Source organism: Artemia sp. Qi Xiang Cuo, chromosome 1, assembly GCF_049724085.1.
Source record: "Artemia sp. Qi Xiang Cuo chromosome 1, ASM4972408v1, whole genome shotgun sequence".
In the NCBI taxonomy this organism is placed as follows: domain Eukaryota; kingdom Metazoa; phylum Arthropoda; class Branchiopoda; order Anostraca; family Artemiidae; genus Artemia; species Artemia sp. Qi Xiang Cuo.
In genome coordinates, this window is record NC_142794.1 from 29,023,981 (window position 1) to 29,045,688 (window position 21,708).

The following is a 21,708-nucleotide window of genomic DNA, read 5'->3' on the forward strand; positions in this document are numbered from 1 at the left end:
GGCCTCAAGCAGCTCTGGGTTAAGCTTCCGTGCTACTGCATACCTATGCATACGGCAGCACAAAAATTAGGAATAACATTTTGCAACGCCTTGTCGCTTGTCCACAGCTTGAGTGGATGTGACAGCACAGGCTTTTTGTATGGAGTTATAAAGGTCCGCTTTTTTTGAGCTGCGAAGTCTTTGGAACTTTATTGGGGTCTTGGGGTGATAAAAGTTGACCCCTTACAGAGAATCAATCATCTTTGTAAAGTGAGGGCTCAGTCCACATCTTGAAGCAGCGTGTGCAAACAGTGTATGGCAGAAGTGTGACTAACTTCAATAGTCTGAATTGTCTTTAATCACTTTTGTACTCAGGACTGGAAGATTTGCAGCGTTTACCACCAACTGATATCTCGTTTCTGCTTCATTTGAAAAGGTGCATTTTCCAGTCACTGATTTGGATCTAAAGCCACAAGCCCTGTATTGATTTACCTCAGGCTACAGATATGGGCTGAAGAATTGAAAATCATGAACTAAAGCCCGACCTAGTTTTTGCGATGCCGCATGGGCTAGAATCTCATACTTTTGCAACAATGTCAAGCCGAACTGTGGCTTACGCTGCAAATGCTGCAAACTATGTTTCTGTGACAACGTATGCAAGGGTTGAGCTGACCCCCAAAAAATACATACTTTGCAATGGGAATCAGAACGAGTACGAATACGAAGATGAAGAAGAAAAAGAGATTTGAGCCACCGTTTCATGTTCAGTTTTTACTACTTGATTTTTTATTTATTTTTTATATTAAACTGCTAATGCAGTCGTCTAACCCTTAATTTCAGCTGATCATGACATCTACCGTCTACTACATCAGTGGCCGTTCACCCAATCTAACCGATTGGATCATTGGCCCCTGCTATGCTGTGATTTAAAGAAAATAGTATCTTAAATCAGCCTTAGTCCCTCTGCACCATAAGTTCACACGGCTTTGCCACCTTGAGGCTTGTATATGCGCCTACGTAAGCCAGATTGTATCCAATACTACAGAAAAATAAATAGTTGCTCAAGAATTAAGATTTTTTGGAAAATAGGCACATGGTTTGACTCGTAATGACGAGCAGAATTCAAATAAAGCATAAAAAACATACCAAATTCCCGCATGCGATCGCAGAACTAGGCATCTCTTTTTTTTCCTTGTTAAAAATATTAGTTATATAGAATGTAAATATATGATTTGATTAAAAAAAAGAGCGATATATCGTTTGGTGAGATAAAAATCATAGGTTGTCTTGAAAATATTTCGATTAAAACGCCACTATTCAGAAAATTTTCTCTTTTTTTTGTGGGTGGGGGGGGGGGGCATTTTCTTGTTCAAACGCTTATATATTCTTGCAGATTCAAGTCTCGACTTTTTTTTTTTTTTAACAACGTGTAAAGGACCTTCTGACGGTTCGAAGGATGTGCAGTTTGATTCGTTTTCATTTTTATTTTACAGCTAAAAAAAAAAATAAAAAAAAACCTGGTCATTGTAGGCCAATTTCTGAAAGCTATGACATTATTTAGAAAACTTAAATAGTTTCTTAAGGATTAAGACTTTTTAAAAATGAGATAGATGGTTTGACTCGCAATAGCAAGCAAAATGCAAATAAATCATAAAAAAATATATTCGTGTAGGCATAGATTTTAAAAGAGTCGAAAAAAAATAAGAAAAAGTATATTTAAACACCTTGTTTTCGAAATTAAGTTTGAATTAACGAAACAAAAAAGGTCGTGGGGGAAAGCTAAAAATACCTGGTGAGAGTAATCGTTCTGAGAATTCAGAATAGGTCACGTTTACAATGTTTTCAGTTTATTTTACCGTGTAAATAAAATCAAGAGCCGTATGACGTCGTTATAGGCCAAATTTGACTTTATAGGCTACAATGACCATGTTTTAGACGCCTGCGAACTTTTGCACCCCGATATTTGTTATCAGCGCCCCGATTAACCTAGAATCCATCCTCAAACCAACTGCAGCGAATGTGAGCCACCCCTTGAAAGATAATGGTCCTTGGATCACTGACTAATAGCCGCGTAAAGAGCGATATTAAAACTTATAACAAACCAGTAATAGCTTAAACTTATTACACATTAATTTGAAAACTTTTTCCGAAAAAGAAGTTTTTCCGGAAAGAAAAGTAAAGAACTCCATTAAACCAAAAATGGACAGAAATAAAATAATATACCAAGCGTAAAACTACCATAAGTCACCATCAATAAATAAATGAAACTCAAAACGAACAGAAATTACAATAAATAACCGAGTCGAACTGAAAACAAGCCGAAATTAACATGAGTAGGTCTGACAACCCCCATACTTTCGCAAGACCAGAACATATTTTGCACTTTACTGAAAAAATATAAATGAATGTGCATTGTCTGTTTAATATACATATGGTGATATTTATATGGTGATATAAAGTCTTAATATTTTTTGATTTATTACAGTTAAAAAAGTGAAAACATTCAAAATGTAATGGAAAGCCGTCCCAAGAATTTTACTGATACACCCATATCAGCTATCTATATACACGTAGAATCTTTTAATTTAGTTCAACTTTCGCCACAACGTTTCCTCTGATGTTTATTTCAATATCCTCAGCCTTGATAAAACTCACAACAAAAGTAGTAGTTTTACTGGAAGTAGTGGCTGTGGTAACAGCAGCAGTAGTGCTAGCTGTAGTAGTAGTAGCGGGCTGATATTACCTTTTTGGTCAATTGATCATTTCACTTATCATTTGCTGAAAGTTCCAAATTCATATACCTAGTCATTCTGGAGTTACACCCTTTTGACAACATGTAAGCACATAACGTCTATTGATCTAGTTCAACATGAAAGGCTCACCTGAATGCCCTTCGTCTGTTTGGAAATTAATGGTCAAACCTGCCCACCTTTTCAAAAACATATACCATTCGTAAACAATAAACGAACAGCCAAACTTACAGCTATTGCTCTGGAGACTGTAGGGAATTTGACATCACCCAAGAAATAATTACTGGACATTTCAACGATGTTAAACAAATCAGCAGTCTCAAAATTTTGATTGGATGTGTTTACGGAAATGATGAGCGTGGGGGAGGGGGGGGGAGGCTGCCTTCCAATCACTTTTGACCTTTAAAAAGGGCACTAGAACTTCCGATTTTTCAAATCAAATGAGCACTATCCAAATTTTATGCAACCACCCATTCCATAAGAACATTTTATTCCCCGGGGCATAACTTACAACCCTTGCCTCTGGACTCTGGGGGGTTTTGTTAACACTGGAGGCATTGTTATATGTTCGTTGGACTATTTTTAACAAATGGCTATCTCACAATTTCCGTCAGATGCACCCGATCACTTTTGAGTCTAAAAAAGGGCACTATAACTTCTGATTCCCAATCGAATAAGCCCCTTCCGAAGTTTATACGACCATCCCTTCCGTATAAATCTTATATGTTAATAATATACAACTCATATAACTCATAGTCCTTGCCCTGAGTACTGTGGAAGGTGTCCTCCCAAAAGACAGAAATTACTGGACTTTTTAACTATTTTGAACAAAATAGCTATCTCAAATTTTGATTGGTTGTGATTGGTGAAATGATGGGCATGGGGTGGGGGATGGGGGCTGGTTGCCCTCCTATCACTTTTGACTTTTAAAAGAGCACTAGAACTTTCAATTTGCAATAAAATGAGCCCACTTTGAAGGTTTTCCGACAACTTTTTCTATATAAGGTTCCTTGGTTAGAAGATAATAATAATAATAATAAAAATAATACATTGTGCCCATATTGTTCTTTACTTAGGCAGCGCTATTGTACTGCCTATGGTGTTATATGACCATAACAGGATAGTGATATGATATACAGACCGATATAAATGATTTAAGCAAGAATACCCTGTCTGTACTCCGTCCTTGTACAACCCCAAGATATTTTAACTGCTGGCCTGGCCTGTACCAAAATGTCCTTTGAGTTAATTTCAAAGTGACGTGGCTTCACTAACACCCAATATTTAAAAAAAGACCGCACAATGTCAACTCACAACGTCGAACAACGCTCAAACGTTAACTAAACAACATGTTATCGAGATGTTGCTGAAATATTCACAAGGCCTTGTTCACAAGGCCTATGACGGCCTTGTTTTGCCGTCATTTTTGCAATTGTTCCTGCTTTTTTTCTTCTTTTTTTTAATTTTCAGTATTGTTTACATTTTATGTAAAGGATGAAAAAATAATTTATTGTCATTAAAAGGGCTAAAATATATCACCTGCATGTGCCACTTAATGACATGTTTTCATGAGCCCCTTCGCTTGCCTTCTTTCCATAGCGTCGTAGCAAAAGAAGTGAGACAACAAATATCAGCAAAAGGATGGCTATAGAACAGAGAACGGCAAGAGCAATAATCAACGGCATGTTTTCTGAAGAGGTTTCCTCTGCCACAATGGCCGAAGTTGATATTGGTTTAAAATAACTGCTAAATACTGAAGTGACCTCATCCGTAGCGGGATTACGCACTGAAAAACAAAAAGAACACGTAAACAAATCCCAAGGCCTCTGACAAAAGCGAGTCCTCCCCCCTTTAGGAAGAGGGGTGGGGCAGGGATGAATAAGAAACCACTTTTGATTCGTGATTCTTTAAGATTCTAGACAAGTTACTTTTTGCTATATTGGAAAGGCGTTAGGTTAGCAAAATGAAACTTTCAGTAATGAATCCAGGGCCAAAAACATAATCAGGAAAGGTATTGCCAAGCTACTCTGTTAACCCTCTTCTGAGTTCTAAGTCTTGGAAATTTACCTACTTGATAGGTCCTTGACCAATTTTGACGAAACAACAGTGTACCTTAATTTTCAGTTTTCAGTTTCTTTTTCTATGGTTTTAGTTTTGAAAATACAATTCCTGTTGCATGAGTAGAATTTTGCAGATCATTAAAGAAGAAAATCCATTTCGCAAGGCTTAACTTTTATAACACAAAGATTTTTAAGGGCAACAGAGGTCACTGCCCTCTAGAGGGAAGTGCGGAGGTAGGTATTTCAAAATACCTTTCCAGGACATTCTTTAGTCTGTAGATTTATCTCTGAAAATTTCATTTTCTTAACCTAACCCCTTTCAAAGATAGCAAAAGTAGCTTGTCTAGACGGGCTTCAAACTCAATAGCAATTATTACCAGGGCGAACCTATTACAACAGCTTCAGTTACACTAGTCACGACTCATTCATATTCGTTGCTTTACATGGATTCCAATTAAAATCTGACCTTATTGGCAAAAGATTCTTCATATAAGCTAGGTTTTAACTGGTGTTTAGTCTCTCTGTATATTCACCTTTGATGGTGAACTTTCTAATCTGCCAGGACTTTGTTTATTTTATTCTATTTTTATTTACTAGGGTTTGTCAAATTGACTGTAGTCAGGTCAACTACCGCAGTTCAGGATTCGGGTTTTGCCATCTATTACAAATAATCCAAAATAAATAGATGCCACTAATGAATATCGAAAGGAGTGTAGAAAATTAGTTTGGATACATTTAAAACCCTAAGTAATATTTAAGTTTGCATTATTAAGCAGGCCTATTTCTTTGATTTGAATAAATATTGGGTAAATATAATTGTGTAAATAATCACTTTCTGGACAAACCTTCTTTGATATTTTCAAGAAAGTAAAGGTTGTTTAAAAAAGAACACCGATTTAATCTTCTTCAAATTGAACTTGTAATTACAAAATTACACAACATGTTATGGTGGTATTATTAAGGGGGTCTAAAAAAGAACGCCGGATTTGAATTTACTAGTCCTTATCGAACTTATGATCTATACACCACAAAAATTAACGTGAAAAACAAATGCCCCATAAAGAAATATTACGGCCATGATCAGTGATCATAAAACAATGTTGCCAACAACAGCAAATAAAAATAACGCTAAATCCAGCGCTCTTTTTGAGACACCCTTTGATAAAACCAGGTGAATGACACTTTTAGGAATCAGCTCAAATATCGAATTCTAAAAATCTCTTAGTTTCATTTACATAGCTCAAACACCTTCTTTAAAATGTTCTTGAATTTTAAACCTTATTTTTTATTCATTTTATTTTAGTTATAATCGACTTTATTTTATAAGTTATAATATATTTTATACAGAGTCTAGTCATAATTTATTTTAGTTATAATTTATAACCTTTTTTAAACCTTAGTCTTAAAACCTTAACTTTCTTAAATCGTTAAAAAAATTGTTTAGAAGGAAACTTTTTACCCTGTATTGAAGTTTAATCATACATCTTTTTTTTTTTATGAAATTCTTTTTTGTTAGGGATGCAGCTTGTTAAGTTTTAGCAGAAGCCTCATTGCATAAAACAGCAACAAGCTGAAATAATCATTGCCAGATAATAGATGACCATATTTGCTGAAGGAGATTATAAAAAAAAGATCATATGAAAAAAAAGAAACAAAAAAAAGGCTATGATAACCCTCAAAAGAAAAGTAATATTTGACGAATATACAATTAATTAACAAAATTAAACCTAATTTACAACAATCTACAATTTAAACTTGCCCCATATGTATCCTAAGGTTTATTTCAGCCACCTAATAGTATCAAACACTAGCTCCCTATCATAAAAACGATTTTTTTTACTCTACCCAAAGTAGAGTAAACACTTTTTTACTTTCAGTTTGAATATAATACGAAATAGATGAGAACCTCAAAACAGTTATCATAAGCTAGGTCAATATATTTAAACAATAGGATAGATACCATTGCCGTTCATGTCACTGGTATCGTGCTTGTTAATATATAAGAGAAATTAAGATAAAAGACAAAATACTAAATTAGAACAAGTTCATAATTGCAGGAACATTATAATTTTCACCCAAATGATACATGCTCATATATACCAAAATAAAAACAGACATAAGCAAATCTGACAGCAAATCCGATATCTCATAAACTAGGAAAAAAGGTCTTGAAAGGACACTTTTTGATAAAGATTCCAACACGAATTTTTACCCGTTTGTTAAACAAATGAGTGAGCAAATAGTTGTGGTAATTTTCTGCGAGATACCATAGCGGCAAGCAAAACAAAACATAGAATCTCAATTTTTAGAGCAATCAAAAATCTTGAAGTAATACGTACAGAATTTCCTTCTGTTAGAAGCGGAAGCCAAACATCGGAATATTTTTTTGCGTTGCCAATTTGTTCAATTATGTGTTAAGAGTATTATTTTGTTTGCTGCCATTGCCTTATGGCTTTTCTAGCAATAAACATCTATCTATCGATCTCTCAAGAATAGGTTGATCTGCTTTGTCGTGACATGTCGTAACGCACTTGGGAAACGTTCTTGACTGCTGGGACTACTGAAATGAAACCTACAGCAGGTTCGGGGGGTGCAGACCAAACTTTCATGTTGACCTGGGTCATTTAGTATTCCATTTATTTCCAACTGACTGTCACAAATGGGAAAACTCATGTCTATAAGCCTGAAACTGCAAGCACTGATATGATCGCCAGTTTCCTGCGCTATATTTGTGTTTATTTTCATCCACATTTCCACCGCGAAAAATCAAAAGTTTCCGGTCACTTTTTACTCAAAGTTTGATTACTAACTCACAAGAACAATATAGAGAAACTGACCAGCCGAGACCAAATTTTGACTCAGGCCTAGTCAGAGATCACAATCTCGGTCTAGTATAGAGCAATAAAATGGCACACCTGAACGATTTAAGCCATTTCCGAACTACACCATAAAGAAGTATAAACCATAAAGAAGCCATAAAGAAACCATAATAACACCATAAAGAAGTGGTGCTATTAGTAGTTGTGAAAAACAAAACACAGAGGCGTCAATAAAAACGATCAGTTAGCCAGTCTCAGTGGTCGAATATAGCATACAGATAAAACAGAAAATAGCAATAAGATAGAAATAATGAGATATTCTTTGGGAGAGGGGGCACGTTCCCCCTCAACTGGCGCCAAACGATTTCCCGAGCAATTCTTAGCCTTGAAAATATGCCCTATTGGGATTGCTTCTCCCCTTTTTTCAAAATTTTACAAATTTTCTCGGGCTCGCTGCTTTTGATGTGTAACATTAAACTTAGTAAATAATTTTTATCTGGAATCAGCATAAAAAGTTAATTTTTTTTCATCATAAAAATTACGGACGGCTAAGATAAACTTTTTGAAAATTGACACATTCGTTTACAACAAGTTTGAAGTTCTTCTTTCAAAATATTTTGAGTGTAGCCATGGTGGCCAAGCTAGTTGGTTTTGGTAGTTTTTTTATTGATGATTTTCTAACTATTCTGGCCCCACCACTCATCCAGTTAACTCAAAGATTCTACACATAGAGGGAAACAATCTTTTCTTTAGTGACCAAAAGATATAAACCTGACAAAGTTTTCAGAAATGCAATATCCTTAATAAAATCGAAGATGACTTCAAGAAGAAGCAGATAGAGGTAAAAAAAATCCCAAAACAAACAATAAAAAACAAATTACTAAAACAAAAAAAAATTACATTTAACAGAGCATTCAGTAAGAGAAGATTCTCTTACAGAATTGAATTTATACACACATATTTTTATTAAGTTTCATTTAGAATATTTTACCGTGTGTGACACCATTGTTTACTGCTACGGAACTCGTTATACAACTTTTTCTGTGAAATTTAGATTTAAATAAATTAGCATTGAATTTTATCAAATATCAAATATATTAATTTAATCAATTTAACATATTGAAATTAATAACGTTATTATGAATCTTCTGCTTCCTTACAGAAATATTTATTAGAAAAATAGTCAGTAGCACTTTTTGTTTGGAAGATGGAGAAAAAGCGGGGTTTAGAAAGCCCCACTTTACTAAACTAAGCAAGTTCATTGGGTTGTTTCGGCCATTTTTCGAGTATCGTATTTGATTTAAAAGATTCTGAAGTCTTCAAAACAACACAAGTTTCTTTATCTCTATAAAAGAAAATGCATAGAAAATCGTATCTATGTCAAGCCTTTTGAGAACAAAATTGACTCATTTGTTTTGACCGCATAGACTAAACCTAAATGTCCCAATAAATGATCCTTCATGCATAGCAAGCAAACTTAATCATATTTCAGCTTTGAATACTCGGGTTTAAAATCTCCGTGGTTTAAATGGCAACAGTCGCATGGTTTGAATTTTTTTTTTAATCAATCAGTAAGCAAAACGTTGGGTATCATCAAATAGAATTTTTCAATTGACAAATTGGCAAAGTAAAACAAAGACAGAGAAAAATAAAGTAAAATTTAAAATGAGTAAAAATCCCATATAAGAATTAGTTTATACCATTTCAAACCCAAAGTTCCACTTACGAATGTCTGATTCTTTCTACTTCCTTCTACTCTGAAACATGAATTCGTGGATTTCATAGTTATTACGAATGCGCATTAGTGGCTAATATGAACATACCTAAGACTTCAAGAAGCCCAGTATATACTGCGGCTTTGTCTAGACTGCCATCTTCAAGCACACCCTGAGAAGATTCTCTTTTAATCCTTGAGCTGCGAAAGGGGGAGCTAATTTCATTACTAAATGAATATGCCGACATATTTGTTTTAAACGCAGCTTCTCTACATTTAATGCACTGCTGCTTAGAGTTGTCTATCACACTGCCGTCACCAACCAGGATAGTCTGGTCTAAATAGCCCCTAAAAAATATAAGAATTATTGCAATATATTATATAAATATATTAATTTATTTTTTAACCCGCTACAACACAACAAAACATAAACAGAGTACTAAGAAAAAAGAAACAAAGAATCTTCAATATAAACAAATATAATGCAAAATCACTAAGGGTAAAACAATCTAACAAACGGGTGGAAACAACCCAGAGAAAAAACAGCATTATCAGCTAAAACAGTATTTAACCTAATCTATCGAATGACTCTGAAATATCCGTAGCACCGTATTTACTAACAGTTAAGATTAGGGCAAGAACAAGGCAAATAAAGTAGGTACATCAGGTACCGGAAGTATATCACTCGAATTAACTTTAGTTGCTTCTTCTGGAGCAGTGGATACACACCGCACAGAAATAAAACAGAGTCGTCACAAAATGTACTATAAAGACGGGCGACTGCTCGAAGTTAGTAACGACCACGATCAGCGACGATTTCCCGAAGCCTATCTGGAGCTTTTGTTTAATGTTTTGTTTAATAATACATTATTGTAATAAATTATTATAAGTTATCACTAAATATGAAATTATGATAAATGGCCGAATCAACTTGATTTCTTTTATTTTACATAACAGATGTTAACGCTTTACATGTCGGTATTCACTTAGGAGAACACAGGGTTACGATTATTTTATTTTTTTTTTGCAGGAGAGTAAGATATCGTCAGTCGGGTATCAAAAGGTCAAATCTCAAAAATTGAACATTTTCAGAAGAGCAAACAAAAATCTCACAACTTTTTTATTGCCCTCCGATAAAAATAAAACAAAAACGGAATGATATGTAAAATGAATGCATATCAATCTCTTTTTGTTTAGCTGTTATCAGGGGGGGGGGGCATAAAAAGTTGTGATATTTTTTGTTTGCTCTTCTTAAAATTTACAATTATGGAGATACGACCTGTTGACACCCGACTGACGATATATTGCTTTAAAAAGGTGCACTTTGTGGGCCAAAAATTTTGTTGTCTATGCTTTTGAACAACAAGTGTAGTTTCCACATATTTTACATACGGAAAGGCAACAATTTGCCATGAAATGGTAATACTTATCGTACTACCAGAGCATTTCCATACCTTTGGTTATGATGTTACTTTTTTGTAGAGGTATGGATTATAGTGTTATAAAAAGGTGCACTTTGTGAACCAATAATTTGGCATTCTGAACAATTTAACTAACCACATCACAAAATTTTTTAGAGGTTGAAGTTCTTAAAGATCTTTATAAAAATACTGCAACCCCCCTTCACCTGTAGAGAGATTGGGCTGTCCATCAGAATTGCCACTTTCAGGACTCAGATAGTTTACGTCATACAAATTGATCAGATGTCAAATTGAATAAGCGCACAAACGAACATTGGAGAAAGATTAAAAAGAATATTGCTGGTTTTGACAATAAAAAGGCAGAAGAAATATAATAGATTCTTTGTCTTTACATGTTCACAAGAAGTACTCGTTATTAAAAAAATGTGTTTTAAAAACTATTCTCTGCTGGGGTTAGAGGACTTACGAGTGATTGATTTACTTTTAATTTTGGTTTGATTTCTTCTCGTGCTAGGATGAGCTCTGTTCTTTTTTCTCTGCATTTTCTCCTTTCTTTGGCTTTTTAGCGTTTATTTTCTTGATTTGTCTGAAGGTACTCCTGCTAGTTTGCGTTTCTCTTCTGTTATGAATTCATTATATTAACATATCGAGCTCTGCTCTCCCAGTGACGGATCCAGGGGAGGGGCGAGGGGGCACCCCCTAACATAGTCTTAAGTAGTGTAATTTATTCAATTAACGCAAGTTTGCGTGAATTGAACTTGCTCCTAACGCAAGTTTGTCGGATTAACCTATTTTGCGCCCCCCCCCCTAAAAAAATCCTGGGTCCGCCCCTGTGCTCTCTGTTGGTTAGAGTTGAAATTTATTTCAATTATTTATATAATAAATATTTACCAATCAAGTAGGGAAAATATGTTTAAATAAACTGTCATTTAGGCCTAGTCGGAAAGAATTCTTTTATTTTTGATTTCCTTTATATTGATCCTAATTTTTTGGGTAAAGGTATTTACTAACAAAGGTTCGAATCAATGAAATACTTTGACACAAATATCTGGAAAAAGAAGGAAATGTAAAATTAGTTTTAATCTATTTGGCTAATGAGCAGTACACATCATCCCAGAAAAAAACTGCATTATTGACTCTTCGCCAATCAAGAGTACGTAGAGTAGCAAGGGCATATCCAGGATTTTTTTTGTGGGAGGGGTGGGGAGAAGATACAAAAATCTTTACAAAATGCATAATAAAACTGTTTATATGCATTCTCGTTACTTTTGTATGGTTTGGACAAAAATTTCGGGGGGGGGGGTTGAAACCTGGCACCCCAAGCCTGCCACAGGTTTAAGTGGTGAAAAACAGGGACTTCGGGCCTCTTTTTATTGAAAAAGGGACCTTTCTAGGGACCATTCTGGACGCAAAATGGACCCAAAACTCAGTTTTAAGAAAGCTTTTGAAAGAAAAGGCAGTGAAACAACTGCAAATGACGCTTGACTAAGAAAAGAAAAAATGAAAGCGATCGTTTGTAGACATCTCTCCATGATCAGAGGTCAAGTGATAATTAAGAAAGAGACCACGTGAGAATCATCATGTCATGGGAGGAGCTTTTTCCTTCTTTTTTTTCTGGAGACTTTACTTTCAAATACAAAAAAAAAAAACAGATACAAAAATCTGATGAAAGAGACAAGGATATGGTAACTAGAACACACAATATATTTGTTTCTATTTTTTTGCAATGCCTTCTAATGGAACAGAGATGTGATCAGTAACTATTTCCTTGACTCTGATTGGTGCTGGTTCTTTGAGTCCCATCTATCATAGCCTGCGTTAGTTTTATCTAAACCATGTCCTTCTTTCAGTGCCTTTGTTGAGCTGATTATGAGGTTCCTTCAGTAGCACGTCTGCGGCCTGTTTCTTGAAACCAAACGCTTCTTTCTTTTTTCTTTGAGAGGTTTTTCTAGAGTCTATTGTCTGCCTCTTCAAAGAGGTTTTAGCGAGCTGCTGCTTTCTCAGTCGTTCTCTTGCCTCCATATTCTGTGGCTCTTTGTCAGTTTTCTCTTTTAAGGTTTTTTCTTGCTCTAGGTACAAATCATAGCTCTTTCTAGCAGATTTGACCATTTTTATCAAGTCTTCCGTGACAGCAACATTTTGCGCACGTCCTCCAAATCTGCCCAGCCTATCTATCACATACAATTTTGCATTCAAAGTTCGCTCATTCATTGAAGCTCTTTCTTCACTGAGAACTCGCCCGGAAAGGGAGAAACCCCGCTCAATACTGGTAGAACCATGTGAAATGGTCAAAGCATTTTTATGACTTCAGACAAATTTGAATATTTTCCTCCCTGGATCACCTTGTTCCACCTGTCGTCGATCCTTCCTGGCTCACGGGGAAGTCCGTATAACTGGACTAGCTTAAACTCGTGAACTAACAAGTCTTTTTGATTCGCAATGGGTACCTTCCTAGCAGCATATAATAAACTGTGAGCAGAAACGGGCTATGAAACTTCATTGGGATGTAGAAAAGTTAACGCCTTCAACAACTGCTTTCTACCAACTTCATCAAAGTCATTTTCCACATATACGGTCCAAGAGCTTCGGTTAAAATAAGCAAAAATATACAAATTTAGTTGTCCCGAAGGATACATTTTTGAAGACTGTAACTCGGAACATTTTACTATATGCATCTGCTATTCCGTCTGCGGATTCTCCAGAATAGTCAGACACAATCATCTTCAGAGTCCATGTAATTTCTGTAACTGTTGTTTCATCCCACACTACGTAAGCATCTAGGTGCATGGGCAGTTTTGCCGGTTCGCCTCTCTCCATGGAAGATGCTGCCGAGAGATGAAGCTGCCTCGGCGTTGGGCTTATGGTAACATTCTTCTTATGTTCAGCAGTTCTGGCGTTCTGCAGTAAAGCGTAGGAGCCCTTATGTCAGACAAGCGATGAGTTGCAGATAGAACAGTAGAAAGAGAACAGATCTTCCGGAACGACTCTACACCACTCTTTCATTTGGTGTCCCGTCGCATCTTTATCTTCCAACCAAGTCTCCCAGAATTTGCACTTTCCCATTCTAATTCAAACTTCCAACCCAAAACTTTAAAAAAAAGAAAAGAATTTCTTGGAAAATTATATATACTATTACCAGAAGTGTATTCATACAAAAAAGGACACAAGGAAGTAATCTCACAGATCGAAAAATGTATGTAAGCTCAAGATTCGGCAAGAAAACTGGTTTTAACACCGCCTGCTTCGTATTTTGCACTTCGAGCTATTCTCTTATAGATTTTTTTCCTCTGTGTGTAACAAAGTGAAACCCAAAAAAGAATTCTCTAAATAATCAATAAAGCCAACCAAACCTTGCCACCTCCTAGCCTATTAACTCCAGAGGCAAAGGGGGTCACTACTTTTTGTGACTAGTCTATCTGATGTATTCAGAGAGTAATGTTGTAGCCTGTGTAATGACAGGTTTTGTCTTTCTTAGATAAGCCAAAAAAGGTTCCAAGAATCTCAATCGAATCTCAAACAAAAGTACTGAAAACCGTATACTCACAAGTATTGGTAGCCATCAGGATACGGAGCTCTAAACTAAAGCAAGAAAAGGGACTTTAGGGATCTTTACCAATTTAACGGACTAAAAAGGGACCTTCATTCGAGTTTGGGGACTTTGTGGCAATCTTGTACCCCCCCCCTGGATACGGCCTTGCTAAGTAGGGTACTATCGTAAATTGAGTCTCAAAAGTTACATATCATGGTTACAGCGATAGCTGCAAATTAGTAAAGAATGAACCACAGCCACAGCAAAAAGTTTTAAAACACTTTTTGTTATAAAAAAAAAAACATTTGAAGCTGATTTAGGAATTTCGGGGGGGGGGGAGGGGTTATTAAAAAATTTTAAAAACACATCCAAACTTTGGTTATATTTATTTTTGTTACGTCTTTACGAGTCAGACAAGCATTTCGTAAGGGGGGAGGGGGTTCAAACACCGTAAGATTTGGATTAGTCTTAATGGTAAAAAGTTTGTTACAAATCTGATATAGGTCCTTACCTATCAATTATCTCAGCAAGGTAAGCATAAACTAACTGATGCTCAACGTCTCTGTAAAAGCCATATTGCAAACTTTCAGCGTCGGGTAACTCTTTCGTAGTTCTATCTTCCGCCAGTTTCACCAAAATTAGTCTAAAATATAACAAAAATATCAAACGGAACTGACTAAAAAACGGTAAAGGAAGTCCTAGTAACCTTTTTAAGAGTCAAAAGTGATTGGATGGCATAAATCCCCCCCCACCAACCCTGTTCTCTCCAAATGCATTCAAATGAATTTTTGAGATAGTCATTTTGTTCAAAATAGATGAAATATCATATGACAAAAACTCTGGGGTTTATACAAAACCTCAGAACCCGGTGGCGAGTGTTGTAAATTATGTCCCCGGGGCATTTAAGGCTTTTATGGAAGGGGTGGTCTAATAAACTTCGGAAGAGATCATTTGATTGGAAATTGAAAGTTCTATTTCCCTATTTAAGAGTTAAAAGGGACTGAAAGACACTACCCCCCCCCCCGCCCCCTTTTCCAAAATCAACCCGATCGAATTTTAGCCATTTTGTCAAAATAAGTCAAAAATCAGATAACAAAGACTCCGGGGTTGATACAACCCCCAATAGCCCCGGGGCAAGTGTGGTATGTTATACCCTGAGGGTATGTATGGTTTTAATGCGAGAACGTTTAAAGCAGTTCAAAGATCACATTAGCCCGACCCCCACCCCGACTAAAAAACCTTATTAACGATATTTTTTTCCAAAGCTTAAGGGCGCTAACTCCTGGCCCTCCCTCCTTGGCGCGACTTCCCCCCAAAAAAAACATATTAACGATATTCTATTCCAAAAACTATGGGAAGTCACCCTTGGCCCTCCACGGACCACCCCCGCCCCAAAAAGCAGCTTATAAACGCCTCAAAAATGCCTGAAATCCCTCAAAAATGACGGTTCATCATTGTGTCTTTTTATGGTCTTGTCCGAAATTTTCAGGGGTATGGGTTTAAAATTTCTTGTCAAGCATATTTACTAAAAGGGCTGGAGGTATTTATTTAACCAAAATACAGTGAGAGTTTCGGGTGACTGTGGTCAATAGAATCCTTATGAGGGATGGGCCTCATAAAAAAATAAATTAAAAAAATTAAGTGTAAAAATTACACTATGTCTTTGAAGGAAGTGACTGTTTAGGTCTTTACTCTGTGCCCGTACATTATTAACGTTTACTCGTTAACGCGTAATCTACACATAAAAATTGTCGGTATTTCCTCTAGGTTTTCATTCCAAGTTCACCGTTTTATTTTTGGTTCTGCTTTTCTCGTTGTATTTTATTACCCAATTTTTTCTTATCTTTTTTGGGGTTATAAACAAATCATTATTATTACGCTAAAAACTCTTACTTTGACATCAATTAAACCGCTTTCTTTTGTATCACTGGACAGAATTGAACTAAAAAAAAGGTCTGACACTGTCCAAAAACTTAAAACCGTAAAAGTTGAACAGAATTATTCAATATGAAAATAATTAGTTAATTGACTTACGTACGAGAACATCTTTTTGGATTTATGAATGATCCTATTTTAGCATATTTATCTCTTTGATTTTTCAACTTTATAAATAGAATCCTAATTTACTTGGTTCTGAAGATGGACCCCCCCCCCCCCGAAATCCTACATTGTCGATTATTTGAGAGCAGATCTTTTTAAAGTTGTCAAATAAATTTATTCTTAATCATTATACTCTTACAAAGCAGGATTGAGGTGGTTTAACTAGAGCTTTATTTAAATAATATACCTTTCGTTAAGCAGCAATATAAAATAATCAGGCATTGTTTTCTTCTTCTTTTTACAGAGCAAATCAGTCTTTTTTCTTTTTCCTCTGTTAACGGGAGATCAGAAAAAAACGTAATGCTAGCTATATCTTTCAACGAAATAAAAGCGGTGTTTTAAAGGAAACTTTTTTAAAGAAGTGTTTATCGTTAAATAGTAATAGAGAAATTTATTTTCTTTATTAATTTATTAAATAATTAGGAGATTTATCTGCTTCGTTTACTATTGAGCGATTTGTTCTTTCTTTTTCTCAACAGTCTCAGTTAATGTGAGGTTTGTAAACAAATGTGAGACTTCTCATGAACAATTGGTTTACCAAAGTGTAGCAAATTAAAAGAGAGATTTAGGGAAAAAAGACGTAAATACCCCAAAATGGACCTTTTTTCATAAGTATGTATACTGCTGTACAATTCTGCATGAAAAACTCTCTATAAATGCTCCTGAAACTGTTTTAGTATTACTACTACTACTACTAAAACCTCACCGCAGCACCAATTCGCCTGAAGTCAACATAGCTACGCTAACTCCTCCTCCATCACAATCTGTTCAAAGCCTCCCTCAAACATCCTCCCAGAAAGTTCCAATTTCCCTTAAATCTTTCCTTACAACATCCACCCATCCTAACCGAGGACGACCTACTTTTCGTTTAGCCCTAGACGGTTGGCCGAAAATGACAATCTTTGGCTATCTGTCATCTTTCATCGACAGAACGTGCCCTCGCCATCTCAATCTTTCATCTCAACCTTACTACAGCCTACTGTTTGAAATACGGAAAGGTCAGTCGGTTACCCAAAACAACCCACAAGCAATATCCCTGAAAAACATCTAGCAGATCTTCCTCCGTTTTTCGGAGCGCTCTTGCATAGTAGAAAAAAATATAATTTTTGGTATCAAGAAACAAATAGCCATTGATTTGAGGAAATAGGAGATCTGTAGTGAAAGTGACACTGGAATGCAAAACATAATACCGAATAAAAACGAAGTTCCGCAACAACGACCGAGTGCCCAGATACCTCATAAAAAAAGGCCAAGAATCTTCAGAAAGCGATTTTTTACCCAAACAAATTGTAATTATTGGTAAATGATATTGTAATATACTCGGAAAAATGAGCTCAAAATGTGCACCGTGTTCTCTAGTAAAGGTTTGGTACGATGCAACCTAAACCAGTTGCGTAGGAACTGGTACAAAACGCACATCATTGTTACACTTAACAAAAAGAGGAAAAAAAGCAAAAATAAATAGAGACAAAATGACACCTATAGCAACAGACTTCTCCAAAACGCTCTGAAAGCCGAGGTACGTTAACTTTGAAAGATATCCTCAATGAATCATAGTCAGCTGGATTCATCATTCGTACACGTGACCATCCAACTTTGTTCAGATCAAGCATACTTGGAGGGCTTGGCCCCATAAAACACGAGGATGAAGCAATTAGACCACTTTTCTTTGAGCTTGTCGTTCCTGAAACCTATAAATAATACAGATAATACATACTGTATAATAATACAGTGCAATACATACTGTATAATAATACAGAAAATAAATAATGCAACATTTAGTGTCTATCCAGAAACAAGTGACGACTATACTTATTAAGACAAAGAAAAACCAAGATCGGGAGTAAGAAAGACAGAGAGAGAGAGAGAGAAAAATGAGAAGACAAGAGAAAGAGAGAGAGAGAGAGAGAGAGAGAGAGAGAGAGAGAGAGAGAGCGAGAGAGAGAGAGAGAGAGAGAGAGAGAGAGAGAGAGAGAGCATAGAGATAGAGAGAGAGAAAGAGCAGTATTATATACTGATTTGTTATTGCATACAATGACAGGACTCTTAATCCTTCACAAAGGCTTTTCTATCAGCTGAATCAAAAACCTGCTCCTAATCTACACAACCCTGGAAAGCAGGGATCTTATAATTCATACACTCCTTAATGACTAAAAGTATAAACGGAGTCGGTAGAGAGAGAGAGAGAGAGAGAGTATTGGATTCTTAGTTTTTTCAATAGTTCTCATTATATCTATTATTAAACTCTGTACAGTTGTACATTTCTTAAAGCCACCAAACTGGAATACGATCAACAGCACCCCAGTGCACAGATTCAAAACAAATACGTAGCTGATACCTGAACAGTGAAATTAGTGTTAGCTGGCACTTGATGGAAACGAAATTCGGTTGCTTCCGATGTCCCTGTCATGGGTCCATAGTCCTCTCTTCGATGTATACTATGCTGATCATAATACTCAGCTTGTCCACTTAGCCTCAACTAAAAATTAGAAACAAAATGTCGTTTCAGAAATGAGAGAAAAATAATATTTTTTTTAGTTTAGAAACCATAGTTTTTTAGTTTTAAAAAGAAACCATAAGTCATGATGGCAATGCAAAGTAAGGTGGAAACAAGATTTTTTTTTTTTTTTTTTTTTTTGCTCCCGAGCTCAAAAGCTGAAACATTATTTTCTTTTAGATAAACGTTATGTAGCCTGTTCATGTTTTTTTTTTTGGGGGGGGGAGGGGGTGGGGATTTCAAAGCGATAGGGATGAAAGAATACGGAAAAGTAGGTGAATATATAGAAAACACATACAAATAATGGCAAAAATCAAGATTTTGAGGGGGAAGACACGGGTCATAGCTACCCCCTTCCCGTGCATGCCTGTATCTTCCAAAACGAAGATTTTAAGTCATTTTTATTTAAATGAAAACATCTATTAAAATTTTATTTCTTTATTTTGATGATAGTAGGAAGTGACTTGTAGTTCAGGCATTATCGGACAACCTATTCTAATCTCCTGTTAAGAACAGGACCTTTCTTGCTCAGGGTTAGTTAATGAGGGAAGGCAATTACTTGTGCTTATTATTGCTTGCAGCAAAATCAGGCGATGTCCACCTCATATGGCAACAGCAATTCAGATGTTTCGTGTGAATTTGCTTAACCATAAGCTCCCAGACTCACGATCGCTAAGTTTGCATTGTCACACCACTGACCCCCACCTCAAGCAAAAGGATTCACAACACCAAGATTTGAGCCTCCAACCCCAAGGCAATGGGATTATAACCCCTAGCAAAAAAAGGAAGGGATAAGTTTACAAAATGTGGACTAAGGGTCGAAAAGTAATATAATAATCAGTGTTTTGCCTCATAGTTCTAGAATAAAAATATTTTAACATTTTAATAAAAATAAAAATATTTATTTTTATTTTAATAAAATTTTTATTTTAATAAAAATAAAAATATTAATGCCTCATAGTTCTAGAGTGAAAATTTGTATGAAAGTGAGATGAAGAAGAATACTGAAGAGCGTTGGCCTCTGGCGGCATTATGCTACAATTAAATAAAAAAATAAAGAAAAATCAAACGAAAACAAAGAGCGAAATTGACACTTCAAACGAACAGAAATTATTTTGTATATGAGGGGAGCTACTCTCTGAGACTGTGATGCTATGTAAATACTCTTTCAACAGTCTTCAGAATTGAGACTCAATAGCACACAAAATGCCTGAAATCGTAATATTTGCTGTGGTATGATCAATTTTGTTACATTAAAGGGACACAATTTCCCTTTGAATAAGACCACTTTCGATAGATATACAACTACTGGTTTGATGCTACGCCCCTGAAAGTATATATATAAAAAAATAAAAAATAATCACGCAATGCATGCGTGACCATTCTTCTCTAAAAAAAAAGAAATTCATACCTTTGTTCGTAATAGCTTTAGAGTTACCGTGCATGTAGAAGTTCATTCTATAATTTTCAGCTAGGTCACACCTCTGTTTGGGGTTGTTTAACTCCCTTTTTTGAAATTATGCAAATCTTACATATACTAATAACTTTAGATGAACAAACTAAAAAGGAATGGCTTTTGCTATTTGGAATCATCATAAATTGTTTTCTGTTGATCGTAAAATATCGTAAACTAAAGTTACTTTAGATTTTTGGTTTTTATTAGCATGTGTCACTTTTTAAACACAACTTTTTACTACGAACTGTTTGATCCAGAACTCTCTAATGTGAGGGTGGCTGCGCTCCACTCCTTCAACCCTAGTTTTGAATCCAAATTTAACATCCGTATAAGAATGCTTTGATCCCTGAATAACCGGAAAAAGTAAATCCTGTAAAATGCTTCTCTGGGGTGACTCAAATACCAAACAGAATTTTGGAATCATTGATTTCATGGTTTCTAAGGAAGTTCTAACCGTTTTTCGAAGGAATCTCTTTTTTTATAGTGGATTCCCTCTCCCTCACATTACCCCTATACCTTCAACATGGCTACGTATATACATATAATATTTATGCTTCACTTACTGGTTCGGCAATAAGGAGGAAGCTGTCACCCTCCAGCGACCATATTACAAGCTTACTCCAAGAAAATTACTCGAAATACAGTAGGATTAGGGGCAGTAGGATCCCCTACATTAGGGTTCTCTAATATACTGAATTTGATGGTTTAGATTTTCACACAGTTTAAGCTACTATTACTCTCTTTCTTGGGCGTGCTTTTCCCCTTTTCCTAAAATTACCCAAATTTTCTCAGGCTTACAACTTTTGACAAATTTTTTTTAACTTAATAAATTTTACTTACTGAATTTAGAGTCATCATAAAAAGGCGATTCTTATGAAGTATTTATTGTCACCAAAACTCCTTTTCTTTTAAAGTTTCGGTTGCTATTAGCACGAATCACTCCAAATCTACAATTCATTACCACGAACTGTTTGATAGGTCGTTAATAGCAGTATTATACTTACTAAACCATCATTATGTTTTGCTTTAGCAGAAATATTTTCGTTTGTTTTATATATTAACAGGGAGATGTTCAACTTTCTTATCTTACTGAATGAAACAATTAAATTACCTGGTAGTGAATAATTTTCCCATTAGGCTCTTCAGGCGGGTCCCAGGATATTGCGATCGCATCAGGATCAAGGTTTGTTTTTCCTTTTATACAAAAAACCCGAACATTCCTCGGAGGACTTGATTCTGCAAGTAGAACAAAATTTATTAAAATATAAAGTTTGGAGATGATAGGTATGCAAAACGTCTCACAAAAAATAAAGATAAGAGATGATATAATTAAAAAATAACCAAGAAAATTAGGGTGATTTTCAGCTAGTGGCCAAAAAGAAG

General features: G+C 35.5%; 1 protein-coding gene across 2 annotated transcripts in view; it reads right to left on the reverse strand.

Annotated features, from left to right (window-relative positions):
* Ptp69D (Protein tyrosine phosphatase 69D) overlaps positions 1-21,708 on the reverse strand; it is a 170,453-nt gene that overhangs the window by 85,079 nt on the left and 63,666 nt on the right. For both annotated transcript variants that reach the window (XM_089097834.1, XM_089097908.1), the window contains exons 9-14: positions 21,437-21,561; positions 18,711-18,851; positions 17,852-18,063; positions 14,784-14,915; positions 9,432-9,670; positions 4,269-4,515 (exon numbers count right to left, since the gene is read on the reverse strand). In XM_089097834.1, coding sequence (XP_088953960.1) covers positions 4,269-4,515; positions 9,432-9,670; positions 14,784-14,915; positions 17,852-18,063; positions 18,711-18,851; positions 21,437-21,561 — 1,096 coding nt within the window. The remainder of the gene's footprint in view (positions 1-4,268; positions 4,516-9,431; positions 9,671-14,783; positions 14,916-17,851; positions 18,064-18,710; positions 18,852-21,436; positions 21,562-21,708) is intronic.